Raw genomic sequence first — 15,806 nt, forward strand, 5'->3', positions numbered from 1 at the left:
AAGGTTTTTTCTGAGCACGTGCTCTGCCGGGGAGGAGGGGAGTCCGGGAGGAAAGAGAGACAGGACACCTGACCCAGGCTAGCCAATGAGGTATTCCATACCATAGCACGTGATGCCCAGGATGCAACTGGGAGAGAGCTGGAGGGGTGGAGCTCTGGAGGAAAATGGAGGAGGGAGCACGCGGTGCTCGGCCGGGCAGGGTGGAGTGAGTTATGGGTCGGTGGCTGGTGGGATGTTGTATTCTTTTCACTTGTTGTTTGCTGTATCATTATTATTTGTAGTAGTAATGGCAGTAGTGATTTTGTGCTGTGCCTTAGCAATTAAACCGTTCTTATCTCAACCCGTGGGGGCTACATTCTTTGTATTCTCCTTCCTAACTCTCCGGGAGTTGGGGGACTTGGTTTAAACCACGACATGTGGGTGAGCAGTGTGTTCCAGGGTGGGTGGGATGCAGAGGAGGCTGGCTGGGGCTATGCTGCAGTGATGCAGTACCTCTACTTGCAGGGCTGGCCACCCATTAGTGCTGCAGACATGAAACAAGGATCTTTGCCTTCTCTCACACGACAGCCAGGGGATACTTTGGTCTGTGGCCAGGCTCACTTGGGAAAAGCTGTGGGCCTGTGTGTATTGGAGCTCCATGGCTGTGGGGCTGTTCCACACAGCAGCCAAAAATCCTAGCTGGGAACTGGGAGAAACATTTTGCCAAGAAGCAGCAGCACTGTTAACTTGCCTTGAGATGGTGAAGTAAGCAGCATGGAACACTTTTGAGGATGTGCTTTTAGTAAACATGTTCCTCGGGAACTGCTTACCAAAGCTTTACAGCCTAATTTTCCCCCAACATTTTTGATGACACTACTATTTTAAGAGATTTAAGGATTAAACAGATAATACTGTTTAACCCCTGGCTCTTAAAGTGCCCTGGGAATTTTTTTACAGCTGCATTTACTTGAGCTGTAAATGCACCCATTAGCTTAGGGGTTTTTTTAAGTGGCAAGGAGGTGCTGGATGGCCTGTTCTAGGAATGGCTGTGAGCACATGGATTAAAGGTACAGCATCAGTCAGTTATTAAACAATACTTTAGTCTCTGGTAATAAGTAAGAATTAACAAAAACAACTCTCAAGCAAGTTTCCTCTCTGGGAAGGGTGGAAATTCGAGGCTGAGAGCCAAAAATGCCAGTTCACATGTCCTGAGGTAGCTTTTCCAGAAGGAAAATACAGAAATACTGCCTGTGAGGGCAGCACATTGCAGCCCCTGTCTCAGCACAGGCCACCCTTCCACAAGCTTATCTTTTCTAGGATTAGTTTGTTACCTATCTCCTTGCTTTACAGAATCATACTGTTGTTTAATAGGCACCTAGAGAGAAAATATATTGGGTCAGGTTCTTTGCTGGTATGAGCTGGATGGTGATGACACATCAACGGTCTAAAGGGATAAAAATGGCCCATTTAGCTAAATATATGAAATATATATATATTCTGTAAAGGTTAAGCTGGAAATCGTAGTAATGTATTCAAGAAGAGCAACAGGAAAAAAGTGAACATGAATAAAAAGGCAGCCACAAAGCTGAGAGATTTAAAATTAAAACCATGTTTAGAAAAACACTAAGGCTTAAATAGCTGCTTAATTGTAACTTGTTTGCCAGTGCTGCCAATTCCTGTTGGCACGGGAAGACGTGCTGGTTCCCTGCATATGGCCACTGCTGTGGGCTCTTATTCTGGGGGCTGAAGGTTCTAAATGCAGCTGCCCCCAACTTGGGGCAGGGCAGGGGAGTTAGTCTGGGAGGGGGACCGCTGGGATATGTTTGCAAATCCCTTCTCTTTCTCCTCCACATGCGGAGTCTCCTAAAATGCTGCAGATGGTGAGAAAAAGAGAGGAAGGGCTTCCAGAGTGTAATCTTGGCCTTTCTTGGTCAGTGGGAATGCCGCCCAGGCTTCTGTCCCAATGGGGGTTCACTCCGGGTGTCCTGAGCTCCTACCTAAAAACCGTTTTGTTTGGCTCATGCCAGGCGCTCTCCTGCAAGTATCAGCCTTTGCATGAGATATCAGCAGTGACACTGTGCAGGTGGCACTGCTGTTATTGGCAATACTGGAGAGGACTTAGTATCAGAAATGCCTTACCAGATAAGAAGGGTGGAGACATGCAACATCCCAAGAGGAAGAGGAAGGCAATCTTGATCTCTGCTGCATGTCTGCAGGAAGAGATTTTGCATGGAGGCTCACATCTAGGCCCTAAATCTCCTTTATTCAGGCAAATCTCCCACTGTTTGCAGTGAGGAGTTTTGCCAGAGTAAATACAGCAGGTCTGGGCCTTTGCCCCATTTCGTTTTGCTGTAGGCAGATTGATAGCTCTGTGGGGAAATCAATGCTTAAGTCATGCATCCCTCCCTTCTCTGTGTTGCCCAATGCACAGACACAAGTCTCTAAACTCCTTCAGGGTTTGGGATGGTTTGGAGGGATCCCATGTCTTTCCCTTTCCATCCTGTAACCACATGGAAGCAGGTCAGGAGGACCCATTTGGTGTTTGGGCTTTGCTTCTGATTGTGCTGCTGCTTTTACTTAATTCACCTCTGCCTCAAGAGCTGGAATGCTGATATGCAGCTTTGGGGATGGTTCTGAGTGCTTCTGTAGATAGAGTGCAATTGGGAAGTGCTACCCAGCCATCTCCTGCCTGCTGCTTGCTTTTATCCTGGTTGGAAGCACTGTAAATCCTCGTGGCTTAACACATAAAGCAAATCCTGACTGATGTAAGACAGGAGCAAACCCCCAGGGTGTTGGACCAGAGTTTGCTGTGTTGCCTATAATATGGGGTGTAAACTGGAATGATTAGGAAATGTATGCTACCCCAGCTCTGGGTCCATGATTTTGCTGCAAATAAAGGGCTAAATGTGGTGTATGATGAGTTTAGATTATTAGGTAACACTTGGCAATTGAAACAGTCTTTCAGTGCTCCCTTGAGTTATTTCTGCTGTCACAGAGTGTTCCTCTTTTAATAAGGATTTTTCAAATACTGTATTTTACAGTGTGTGAAAGAACTGTAACAGAATAATGTAATTATGTTAGAGACTACAATTTGCCATTAAATATTATACAGACATCGCTCTGGGTTGTCTTTCCTGTAAATACCAAACCATTAGAGTTGTCCCATTATCTTGTGTTTATTTTTCCATGTCCTATACATCTGGCATAAAATAATACAGATTTTATTTTCCAAGTGTGTCTAAGGGAATTATGCCAAATACATATTTTTATTGCTTGACTGTAAAAGGAGCAGAATAATCCTAAAATCCAATAACAATATTGTCAGTCCTGGGCAATTCAAAACAAGGAATTTTCTCAGTTCTCTCTTCTGTCTTGGTTCTCAGACTAGAAATAATAAAGATTAATAGATTAGGCACTTTTCTCTCAGTGTTTTCAGTTTTTAGAGTATAAATTTCCAAGGTTTTCTATATGATGAGGAAGTCTGTATCTTCCCATGTATACTGGCATTTACACCAGTACCTTTTCTAAATGAAAGCTGTGTTTCTTAATACCAATGTTGGTTGGAGTGATGAGAGAAACATTATTCAGGGAGTCTTGGCTCATATGAGGTGGCAATGCTTCACAGCTGGGCGCTTCAGTGGAAGCTGAGCGGATGTCTGTTACTGACTTTAATAGGAGAGGAATCAGAACGCTTGTTACAACCATTTCTTAAAAGGGAAACTTACAGCTTATTGAACAAGCGGACATGAAAAGCAGAAATGTGCTCTTTTCTGCCAAGAACCATACAGATTATGTCATTGCATTTATTTAAACCTGGTTTCCATTATGTAGTTTTTCTGCTTTTGCTCCCACACCCCATCTGGTTCTCAGGCACTCAAACAGGGCTGAGCTGCAAACCCTGCAGAGAAAAGCTCAAATCTATATAAGAAGGTAAAATTTAAGGTAATACGTGCTCTTAATAAATATTCATGTATTATTGCTATACAGTTATTGCTATGAGAAGCCCTTCAAAACTGATTGGTTTTGTAGAGCTCCTATTTTTAATGAAGTCAGGCAACCATTATTTTTTTAAGAGCTCCTCCTGCTTGTGCACCTGGAGGCAGCAGATTATACCCTCACTGTAACTCTGCAAAGAAATTTTCACGGAGATTTTCCTGCTCCCAGAATCCCTCCAGACAGACAGACGGAGTCCTGACTTGTTCATGGGGCAACTGGTTGTCCCTTCCAGTTCAACACTTTCCAATATAAAGGGGTCATTATTTTGATTGATTCCAGCATGGAAAGCAGACAACACTGGGCTCAAAAATATGCTTGCAAGTGTGTGAAACATGAATTGTGGGTCGAAAGTGAATTAAAAAATGGTTGGAAACAGAGCAAATATCTTTGCTGTTTAAGGGGCTAAGTTTCATTTTATGTGCAGTAACACCGAGTATGTGGGATGATTTTTATTCTACTCTACCAAACGTCTGAATTCTGCCCAGCCAACTTCTGGAAGTCCATTTTTGTCTCTATTTCACTTAATTTTGGGCTTTTCCCTGGGAGATCCTGCCAAACAGGGTTAAAATCACTTGTGGTTGCATGAGATGTGTAAACAGCCCCCTCCTAAAAACCAAACTGGACAGCCTCCTAGGGCAAAGGTTTTTTATTCTCTGGTGAGCTGGCCAGGAAATGTATTCAGGATAAAAAATGAGGTGCAAACAGCAGCAAAAGACAGCGTTTTAAAACAAAATGTCAGTGTGATCACTGCGAACTCCCACCGGCAAAGCACTGCTGTGCCAGAGCGCCTGGAGGGCAGAAATACTAGGAAAACTGAGAGCTCCCAAGTTCAGGCGAGTTCCAAGTACCTGAAATCACTCTGTTATATATGGTCAGCAGGACACGTACTCAGCGATTAATAAGGTTTGTGAAATAAGAATTCACTTCTCTAAACAAGATAGCAAGGTTTTATTAAGGGACAAAGTCAATAAAGCAGAAGCAAACAGCACTGGGCACCTGACCGTAGCCAGTGGTGTGAATGATTAGTATTTGTTACAGGTTTATATACTTTCGCAATTGCATTAGTCACATACATATTAATAACCCCTGCATATAGGAAGGGAACATTATAACTAAGTCCAGTAATTTATTATCATAAGTCTCCTCCTCTTGGCATCTGCGCACTGCTCTCCAGTGATTGTGGGCAGGGGTCTTGAGGATGAAGTAAGCAGTCTTCCTCATGTGAGTAGGGGTCTTCAAGATGAAGTAAGCAGTCTTCCTCACAGTGTGCTTTTCACCTTTGGCACAGCTGAACTCCCCAGTAATCACACAATGAGCTAAAACCAGCCCTATCTGTAATTATTCTGATAACTAGCAAAGATTTAAAACAGTGTGACCTTCCTGCAAAATTCATAGCAGGATGGGCAGACAAGGAGTATCCCAAGCTAGCAGATGGTTGGGAGGCTCTGTCTCTAACTGATTAAGTGGAAGGATGGTGTGAAATAACTCATTCACGTTCGGTGGGGCCACTAAATCTTCTTATCTCACCACAGACTTACAACAGGAACATTGTTCTTTAAAGATACTTTAGAGGACTAGTGTGAAACACTTAACTCACATTTAGTGGGGCCACTAAATTCCACAGGCTAACAACATAAACATTGTTCTCTTTCTACAACCTACCTTAAGCTAGAAAGTACTTTATATTTTACAGGCACTAGCTTTTCTTCTATCAAGCATGCAAACCCCCCCCCCCTTTCTTTTTAACTTTACAGATTCTTCTACTACAGGATGCCGGTTTGCTCATCTGGTGTCTTTATCGAGCTTTGTTTTTGTTACTATGAACTTGTATAGCTATATCCACATAACCACACCTATGATTTGTGAAAGCCAATACATTTATGTGTTTATCAAAGGTTTATAAATAAGTTAGAGAGCTCTTCCAAAAGGGAGACTGGCTCTTCTGTATTAGGAAACGGAGGTAGTTTGTTTAAAACCTAAACTGGATTGCGCTCGGGAAATTAATACTGATCATAAATCGTGGCGGGAGCAGGGGTCGGAGGCTGCGGGTGCCCGCAGGGGTGGCCAGGCTGGGGAGGGAGGCGCTGCCCTTGCTGCGCAGGGCTCGGGGCCTAGGGCGGGCGGTGGTGGGGCTGCAGCAGAGCAGCCGCGCACACCGCCATGGCGGCCGCTGGCAGCCGCCGGACTACAGCTCCCAGCATGCATGGCGCGGCCTGGCCCGGCCGGCGCTCTCTCCGCGTTCGGCGCTGGTGCAGAGCGAGCTGGGCGCCGGGGAAGGAGGAGGAGTAGGACATGGCGCTGAACAGGAACCATTCGGAGGGCGGTGGCGTAATCGTTAACAACAGCGAGAAGTGAGGTGCTATCCCCTGCTCCCCGCCTCCGGCCGGGGGATAGCAGGGTGATGCTTACTTTCCTCAGGGGGCGCGGTTGTGTGTGTGTGTGCGTGTGTGATATAAAGAAGGTTGGTTTAACCCTCTCGGTGCCGGCGTGGGTCGTCCTTCCTTCTTCTTGCGAGTGTAGGGGCTGTACGTATCCCGCTGCCCCTGGGACCCCCCGGGGGAGACTCTGCTGGGCCTCTGTCGTGGGCTTTTCCCTCTTACACAGCTCCCCTCTGCAGCCTGCCTCCTTCTGCCTCCTTCTGCCTCCTTCTGCCTCCTTCTGCCTCTTCCTGCCTCCTCCTGCTTCCATCCTATTGTCCCAGCCTCTCTCCTCGTGCTCGGAAAGGGCTGGCAGAGCTCATCCCCCCAGCTAGGTGATTCTGGTCAGGGCCCAATCTTCTCCTGTCTCTCGACGCAGTGTGCCTCTGTTCAAGAGCTGCCTTCTTGGGAAGCGCAGGGCTATCTGCCCGGTTGGGTCTGCTGGTTTCTTTGCACACACGCCCCCTCCGTGTGTGCAGGAAGGAGCAGCGGTGTTGGGAAAAGGCACGAGAATATAACCATGGAAACGGAAAGCCTCCACAGAGCTGCCTTTGTCTGCCTGGCTGCCCTCACCATTTGCGTCTGCCGGCGTGCTCTGGTTCTGACGTGGCAGTCACCGGCTTCTTAGGCAAAGGAGTACTTCAGTTTTCAGGGTGGCTTTCCATAGGGCCACATAAACATTGGTACAGGAATTCTATGCATGATTTCAGTTCAGGATGTGACCATTCCTCGAAGAATTTAGTAAGATCAACTGTGGGGCTTAAATTTGGATTCACTAAAGCAAACAACTGTATTACTGTTTCTAGTTGTCAGCCTGCCTCGGATCAGGGTTACCTCTCGTGTGGCAGCCTATGCTGCTTGTAGTGGTTGATTCAGCTGATATGCTGTAGCCCAAACAATGCTGCTGGCCCCTGTGCCTTTCCAGAGCTTTTGCTGGAAGAACAGCTACTGGCTGGCAGAAGGGAAGGGCAAGTGAGTGAGGATAGTAGCACGTAAGCTGCCAAAGGTAAAGGTGGTGGAGGCTCCTCTGGCTTTAGGGATTAGAGTCCTCAATGTGGATGCTGTTACCAGCTGTAAATTGTGGACAAGTTACCAGCTGTATCTGTGCAAGAGTATCGCACTGGTTTTAATAAGATCAGTTTTGCATTGAGAATGAAGGAGTCAGTGCAGAGAGCATGAGTTAATAAAGGCTGGTAGCATAAAGGGGAGTTCCTCTCCATCCTGTTTCTGTGACAGAGATGCTTAAGCTGTGGTTAGACCTTTGACAGCTGTATCGTGCAAGCCATCCCAAGCAGTTCCTGCTTCAGCAGTCCTTTCTCTGTTGTGTTACTTGTGGTGAACCAAATTAGAGAACTGATCCAGCAGAAATGCAGTGCAACGTAAAATTATATATATATATTGAGATTTTGGTCAGTTCAGTTGATTGGGTTCAGTGCCTGGCTATGTAGACAGTGGTAGCTGTGCCAGCACACTGAGGAGGGAGCACAGGGCTGAGAACAAGCAGCAAGTACTGCATAAGTTGCTACTGCCAAAAAAAATAAAATGCAAGCCAGAGTGATTTCTGGTTTTTGTCTGCTGAGCACTAGGCTGAGGTTAAAGGCAGTTTTGGTAGGTCAGTAAACCTGTATGTGTGTTGTACTTCTGACTTGAGCTATAACACTGTAACACTGTGTCGCTTCTCTCATCTTGTTTGCAGTGTTTTGATGACCTATGATCATGTAGAACTTACCTTCAGTGATATCGAACCTATGCCAGATGTGTTTAAAGGGACCAAGAAAGGGAGTGTTTTCTTGACTCCCTACCGAGTAAGTAGTAGAAGACTTTGTCTTGTGTATGGAGATAGGAGCTCTGTGCAATTCTGTATTTAAATGTCCTCAGTGTGTGAAAGTCAGGATAATCTAATACCCTTGAATTATGGATCATCCTCTCCCCCTGGAGAGCATTATGAATTTATTGTACAGCCTATCTATTTGTCAAAAAATAATAAATCTGGTTAGTTCTTACAAAGGCAGCTGTTTAGTCCATCAGGAGTCTTTGAGGTTGGAAATTAGCAGTGGTCTGGAAATGCTGGATGCAACAGTACAGCTACTAGACCATAGCTGTGTGCAGCAGCAAGTTCTCTGGAAGCTGGGAAGAGTATTATCTAAGCAAATGTAGCCTTCCTGGAATGCTTTATGCCTGGAGGCTGCAGTTTACGCTTGTGACTGTTCTGTGTAGCTTTTGGTTTGCACAACTATAGATGTAGGAGGGAGTTTCAGTCCAGCAAAAAGTCACTTCACATAATGAACCAGGCCTATGTTTCCTGTTTGTTTTAAATACCCTTTGTAATGTTTTCTTTTTAGGTTATCTTTGTGTCAAAGGGAAAAGATGCTATGCAGTCTTTTGTGATGCCCTTTTATTTGCTGAAAGACTGTGAAATTAAGCAGCCTGTCTTTGGAGCAAATTATATCAAGGGCACAGTGAAAGCAGAGGCAGGAGGTATGTACAGCACAGATGTATGTTGTGTCTTAGTTCAACTGCACAATTCATGACATAGTATCAGTATAACTGAAGCTGGATACTGGCCAAATGGGTTTTTACAGTGCTGCTAGAATGTGTCTTGTCTTTGAAATTAGCAGTCAAAAATATTCCCCTTGTGTGCTCCCTGTACAATTACAGTGACCAGATGTGTTCTCCAACTGATCTCACTTCTGCCCTCTGTGCAAAATACTGACTTTAGTCAGCCAGTGAGTAAACATCAGAGCAGAATCAGCAGGAGTGAGGATGTCATTCCACATTGCTCAGTGGAGTTACCTGGTAATTCTGAATCCAGGTCCTCTTGTGCCAAAGGCTCATGATCCTTTCTGGGTTTGTTTGGGTTTTCAGGACCACTATTCCCTATCATCAGTTTTTTGTGCAATTTAGGAAAAGGCACACAATTGCTGTAGTGTATCTTAGCTGTAAAAATGACACTTGGAAGAGAATGGACTGTCTTGAAACCAGGGAATCTTCCAGGGGTGGTTTCATAGTATGTTCAATGAGAAGTTTGTGGTAGATATTTTCAACAAGATGTTTTTTAATCACTGCTTTATGCTCCCCCTTTTTACCAAAGACACATAGTGCAGTAAACTCTTTTATCTCCATCTAGATTTAGTCTATTAGTTGAGCACTGAAATCAGAGTTCTTAGGAGCCTTCAGTCTGTAATCCTGAAATCAGCATTGTAGGTTCTGTAGAGGAGCAAAGTGGGACCATCCAGCATGAGAGGAAGCTTGAGCAGTAATGACAAACTCTTTAAGCTGTGTGAAAGGCAAATGGCTTTAGCTAAATCTTTGTGAATTTTCCCAGAAGGCTGTCTTTTTTTTAATGAGGGTGTTGCTTTAACAGCCATAAGAGTCTGGCTTACCTCAAAGGGCTCTTTAATCTACATGTCCCTGCTTCAGCACTGACACAGCTTCTGCTTTGATGCTTTGTTGGGACTCTGGGCTGTGCTTGATTTTCTTTTTTAGTCTGTAATATGATATGTTATTTATTTTTTATTGTCATTATTATCCTGACTTGAAATCAAGGACTCCAATGGATTTATGTGGAGCGTGTTTTTCATTAAGCTCTTTTCTGTATTGGGCACTCAAAGACCCAAACTAACTTATAGCTCACAGTTGGGTGTAGTTGCAAAGGCTTTTTAGTAAACAGGATTAAGAAAATCCCTGTCTTCTGCACTAATTTTCTACAAAGCTAGAGCAAATCCAGCACTCCTGATAGCTTGGTCTTTTGACAGCTGGTGTGGTAACAGGCACTATTTTAGAAAGCTTCTGAAGATCTCCCTCCTTGATGTGTCTTCTTCAGGTGTCTCTTGACCTGAGAATACCCCAATGTGATTTTTTCTAATAGGGTAATTCTACCACTTTATCTGCATCTTTTCCTTCAATTTTTGGATAAACTCTTTATAAAGAATTGTATATAGAGCATCTGTAGGTAAAGCTTAGAAGCTAAATAGCATAAAACTGGCATCTTGCTTCTGAATTCTGTCTTTCCTCCCTGCAGGTGGCTGGGAAGGATCTGCTGTGTTCAAGATGACTTTCTCAGCTGGAGGCGCGATCGAGTTTGGTCAGCGGATGCTGCAGGTGGCATCACAAGGTACAGGAGCCTGGCAGTATTGCCAGAAAGCTCAGTGGTTTCTGGAGGCCTCGCCTTCATTCCGTAGCAAGGGTGGTTTCAGGTTGGATTCAAATTCATGCAAGTTTCAAGCTGTGTCTGGAGCCTGCTTGCTTTAAAAAATAATTACATAATAGATTAAAATACTTTTTTTTTGCATCCAGTGAACAGTGGAGTTATTGGGATGGAGCTTGTTTTTCAGATAAGGACTCTTAATTTTCTTGGAGTCCTTGGCCTGTGTTTGTTACAGGCTTGATGTTTTGATGAGATCAGCTTATCTTTTGCAGTCTCCAGAGGTGAAATACCCAGTGGAGCTTATGGCTATTCCTGTATGCCGAATGGATCCTACACTTTTGCACCAGCTGCAGCTAATGGGGGCTATCCGTACCCCCCACCTCCTCCTGGTAAGTCTGGGAATTGAAGATAGGGATTATTCTAGTTAGCAAGAGTTAAAATAGGTAAAAAAGAGAAGAAAAGCTGATTTTACATAATCAAATTGGATTTGCTTTTATTTGATCTAATGCTTTGTGCCACTTTTGTTTCTGAGCTTAACTGTATTTTGCTCTGGCATATTTTGGCTGTGTGCTGTTACTCTCCCAAAGGAGTGAAGTGTTTGCTGTGTTACTTCTTTCCTGACAGAGTTTTATCCTGGCCCTCCTGTGGTGGATGGAGACATGGGTTACATGCAGTTTCCACCTCCACCATACCCAGGGCCCATGGAACCTCCTGTGAGTGGGCCAGACCTGCCCACCACTCCTGCAGGTAAGAAGCGTATTCAGGTGAATTAGCTCACAGGCTTTTGTTACCCATGAAATAGACATTGTTTCTTGTCTGTTATCTCTTGGGGAACACAGAACATGGAAACTGCACTTAGAAATCAAAAATATTTAGGAGAGGGATTAAGGAGCTCCCCTAATCTCCAGCTCAGTCTGGAGGCCAGCCTGATTCTCTCCAGGGTAGATACTATTAGCAGATATTTTGCAGCTGTTTTTTTCTTGTTGAAACAGAAAAAATACAGTTTATGATTATCCTGCTGTGGTAATCTTGCTGGTGAGATGTGTTTGTAGTCCATTTTAGTTAGCAAAGGGGGCTTTGGTGATACTCTGCCTTCTCCCATTTCACTCTAACTTGGTAACTTTTGTTTAAATATAGAACAGAGATGGAGAGAAGCGGGGGAAATATCAGTCTCATTTTCACTCTTTGTGGTTTATCAAAATGACTTCAAGTGTGGTCTTAAAAGGGAGGGTGGAAGAGAGCTTTTTGTGGTTGGACACAGTCATAGGTCTCTTACAGGTAATGGTATTTGTCTCTCTTTGGTTTGAATAAACAACCAGTCACCTATGAACTATTATTTGGGAAGTGGCACTGATCAAGATGGTTGTACAGGTTTTCTGTATTCTGCAGAAATAGATGATCTGGATTACCTTCATAAATCACCTTTAAAGAATGAGTCCCTGAGCTGCTATAAACTTCTGCTGATTTTTGGTTTCTCTGGTATTTTTACTTCCAAGAAGGAGGTTTGTTAACTGCCTTTTTAAGAGGTATTGTCTGTATTCAGACAAAACTGCTGTTAGCATTTATTAACTACAAGGCTACTCCCAGGTGACATTTCCAAATGAAATCTTGGTCTGCTTCATTTTGCACTAGAAAATCGTGTGGCAACTGGAAGAGATAATGCTTAGTCATTGTGTTTGTTGTAGCAATTTTGCAACTCAAGTGTTGGTCAGATAGCGCTTTGTTAGTGACACTTGCTGGCCAGGAATATGTGGAGGGTTTTTTTCAGTGTATAAGTTCTGTGTGTGTCACTAAATCTGTAATTTCTCTTTCTGTGACAGCTGAAGCGAAGGCTGCCGAAGCCACTGCCAGTGCTTACTACAGCACAGGCAACTCACATAACGTCTACATGCCTCCGGTGAGTTCCTGTGTCATCCTGGGTTTGCAATATGAGGTAAATGTGCACTTAGCTGTTCTTTTTCTCAATGACACAGCAAAGTTTGTCTGAATTAATTTCAGTGTTTTCGGTTTGGTGGTTTTTTTGCAGGGTGGTTGGGATTGCTTTTGTTTTTCTTAATCATGAGTTGATGTTCCTTTATTGTCTTTATTTCAGGACCAGCCACCCCCTCCTCCATACTTTCCACCAGAGGACAAGAAAAACCAATAAGCTAACACAGAACTTCTCCAAAACTCATTGCTTTCTTACTTCCCATTTTGGCAGAATCTTGGGACATAGTCCCTGGCACTGAGGAGCCTCCACCAAGGCGCATAGTTTTCATGGACTTTAGTGGTAGAAACATGCAGAGGAAGGGGAGAGATTTCGGTAGCCTGGGTTCTCTTGTAGAGCTCTGAGGGTTTGCTGTTCTACTGCAGTATTCCCTTACCCCTGTGCACCACATCGCTAGAACTGGAGGTTCTTTTCATCTGTTTCCCTTATATCTGTTTCTTTTTATTCTTAAATTATACCTCTTTAGAGTGAGAAGCTGCTCCAAACTGATGATTAAAGTGCCCATAACATGGTAACAAAGTTTGGGGGTGGGGGTGTCTTGAATTTACCTTAGTATACAGCCAAGAGCATATGTGGACATTCCTCTCAAGGGTATCATATGCAACTTTCCCCTCTGCTACTGAGAAAGGGTTTCAAATGAAATCTTTAGCATCTCAAAGGAAATGGATACCTATTGCATTTTTCAGATAACTGTTAAACTTCCTTGGGTTCTTTACAATTGTAGCAGATAATATGGTAGCCCTCCAAATTTCCCTGCTGTGCACTGTGTGTGATGATGCTGATGAGCTTCCATTCTGAAGAAAACATAATACTCCTTACAGGGTTGATGAGTAGGTAACTAGTTATAGATCGTATGGGAACACTGATTTTCTCATGTCTTTATTTATTCATTTAGATTTGTGTGCTTGAGATCAAGTCCTGAATATTCTCTTTAATTTTTCTTTGATGTTACACATATTGGCCAGTGTAGTATTTTATGGCTGTGATTTAACTGGTGAATTAATATCTAATAGGGAGAAAATAGTTCCTTCTGCCTTGGAAGGTCTTGAGAATATGCAGAACACTGGGACAAGCTATTGGGTACAGCTGAGCTGCTTTTTTTAATGCTCTTTAGTGCTGTTAGTGTTCCTGTACCAGCTTTGAAAATACTGCCTGGAAACTTGAACATGGGCTCAGTAGACTGAGGGTTCAGGCCTTTCTTTTCTGTAGCATTGATTCATCAATCTCATTAGCAATGACTCCAGTGTGCACAACCTCTGCAAGATGGGTCAGAATCCAGGTTGTGAAACTTTGCATTATACAAGGCTTTGCACAAAGCAGACTTCATTGTCTTCTGACAGCTAAGAGAGAAAATCCTTCCCAGCAAGTGTGAAGAAAGATTGTGCGCTAGGGGAGCTGCTGAGACCTGCTGCATGCAACCTGCTTGGAGAGACAAAAAAAGGTCCACCCCTCATTTTGTTTGAGTCTAGCTGATTAATCAAATTGCTACTAACTGTACACTGACTTTTCTAGAATTGCTGTTGTAGTGATGTAAAGAAATGGTTATTTAAAAAAGAAATAATTATTTTGAAAATGTTTGATTAATATATTGTGAAATGACTCTTGAATGCAGATTTGTTTTTTTGAGACTGTGAACTAAAGAGAAATCAGCTCAAAACTTAATGTGTTTGTGCACTTGTGAATGGGAAAACTTAATGGTGATTTAGTAGCTTTGGATGGAGGGAGGGAGAATTAAACAGCAAAATCACTTGGATTTTGTTCTTGGCTATTGATTGCTGACATTAGTCACTTGGTTTCTCTTGACTGATTTTGTGAAATGAAAAAGAAGATAAAATCTTTTGTCAAACACCATTTTTCTGTTCCTGTTGTAAACTGGTGAGGCAGCTGCTTAACACTTTACCACATGGTTGCAACCTGAGAGAAGTAGTTAAGGGATGCAGTGTAGTTACTGCCTCTTAAAGTGTCTTTCTAATTAGAAGCAATAATTTAATCTTTCTTGTTGTTTGTTTTAAGTGTGCTGAGGTGCCTGGGTAGTTCTGCTCTGTTGTGTCTGAACACTCTAAAGTTCTGTGGTCCACCTGGTAGCTCTTCTCCTTGGCAAAGTGGAGCAGTTGTTCCCCTTGCACCATGGAGCTCCTCCCAGGTGTGCTCTGACAGTGCTGCAAGAGCTATTGCCCATCAGAGTGAGCAGAATTAGGCCTGTCTGTATATTCTGGAGCAGGAAGTGTCCCATGTGAGGTCTAGTCTTGTGATTCCTCTGGGATGAGGTGAGTCCCTCCAGTTTGCGGTGACATTTGTCCAACAGAAGTACAGAAGCTGCTTTACAGGTGACGAACCTTGCCTGGCTTCATTCCTTTTCCCAGCTGCCACTAGCAAGCTTTATTCTCTTGAACTCCCTGACCAACATTTTCCAGATACTGCTCTCTTATATGATTTTCAACTTTCATGTCCTCCCAGCATTTTAAGGCTGGTTGAGCTATTTGGGTTTGGTTTTTGTAGCAAGAGGTGGTTGGAGAAGGAAAGCATGAAGAGAGAAAATATTACAGCACTGTAGGAGCCTAAGAAATCCTGGTTTGTGAATTAGAGGACTTCAAATCAGGTTTCCTGAATCACATCAGTCCAACTGTTAAGATGCTGCAGAAACCTCTCTGTACTTTATTCTAGTTTGAAATGGCTCTCTCCCAGACAGATGATCCTAGAAAACAGATTGCACAAAGTTTCCAGGTCTCTCACCCAGCACCGCTCACTGTGGAGCTCATGCCAACAGTCACCACAAACTCAGAAAGTTTTATAAATCTTCCCTCAACTAGGTGTTCTTGAAAAAAGAAACATTTAAGTATCTGCTCTGATGAAAACTTAGCTCTGGTTCAAGCTGAGTGTCTCTTCTGCTGGTGTGGATAAGTGGGGAGATATGCAGAGGTACTATGAAGTTTAGTGCCAGGAAAATGGAAAATATGGTGAAAGGCTGAGTCAGGCTGGAATAAATTAAATACACCTTTCCTCCACGTGGGTATTAGTGAGCTAAATTAATGACTTTTGAGCTGTGACCTTTTTACATTGGTTTCATAGAATCATAGAATAGTTAGGGTTGGAAAGGACCTTAAGATCATCAAGTTCCAACCCTCCTGCCATGGGCAGGGACACCTCACACTAAACCATATCACCCAAGGCTTCATCCAACCTGGCCTTGAACACTGCCAGGGATGGAGCATTCACAACCTCCCTGGGCAACCCATTGCAGTGCCTCACCACCCTAACAGTAAAGAATTTCTTCCTTATA

At 43.6% G+C, this 15,806-nt stretch overlaps 1 protein-coding gene across 5 annotated transcripts; it reads left to right on the plus strand.

Moving 5' to 3' along the window:
- The first annotated feature begins 6,218 nt into the window (after positions 1-6,218).
- Positions 6,219-14,188, plus strand: WBP2 (WW domain binding protein 2). 5 transcript variants are annotated; one of them, XM_005141391.2, is made up of 8 exons: positions 6,219-6,326; positions 8,089-8,197; positions 8,735-8,870; positions 10,414-10,506; positions 10,812-10,928; positions 11,164-11,286; positions 12,360-12,436; positions 12,632-14,188. In XM_005141391.2, exons 1-8 carry the CDS (start codon positions 6,268-6,270, stop codon positions 12,683-12,685), a joined length of 768 nt encoding a protein of 255 aa, XP_005141448.1. In that variant the 5' UTR covers positions 6,219-6,267; the 3' UTR covers positions 12,686-14,188. The 5 variants fall into 5 exon arrangements, with proteins under 5 accessions (XP_005141448.1, XP_030898062.1, XP_030898063.1 ...); XM_031042202.1 differs by having other exon boundaries at positions 6,229-6,326; positions 12,360-12,472; XM_031042203.1 differs by having other exon boundaries at positions 6,242-6,331; positions 12,360-12,472.
- Positions 14,189-15,806: the final 1,618 nt, after the last annotated feature.

The sequence above is a fragment of the Melopsittacus undulatus genome, chromosome 11 (genome assembly GCF_012275295.1).
Source record: "Melopsittacus undulatus isolate bMelUnd1 chromosome 11, bMelUnd1.mat.Z, whole genome shotgun sequence".
NCBI lineage: Eukaryota > Metazoa > Chordata > Aves > Psittaciformes > Psittaculidae > Melopsittacus > Melopsittacus undulatus.

Bases quoted from the DNA above. Each gene is read 5' to 3' on its own strand.
- WBP2 (XM_031042202.1), top strand. From the start codon at position 6,268: ATGGCGCTGAACAGGAACCATTCGGAGGGCGGTGGCGTAATCGTTAAC. The intron at 8,198-8,734 runs GTAAGTAGTAGA...TTTTCTTTTTAG, and splicing joins TTTTCTTGACTCCCTACCGA to GTTATCTTTGTGTCAAAGGG. The intron at 10,507-10,811 runs GTACAGGAGCCT...TATCTTTTGCAG, and splicing joins GCTGCAGGTGGCATCACAAG to TCTCCAGAGGTGAAATACCC.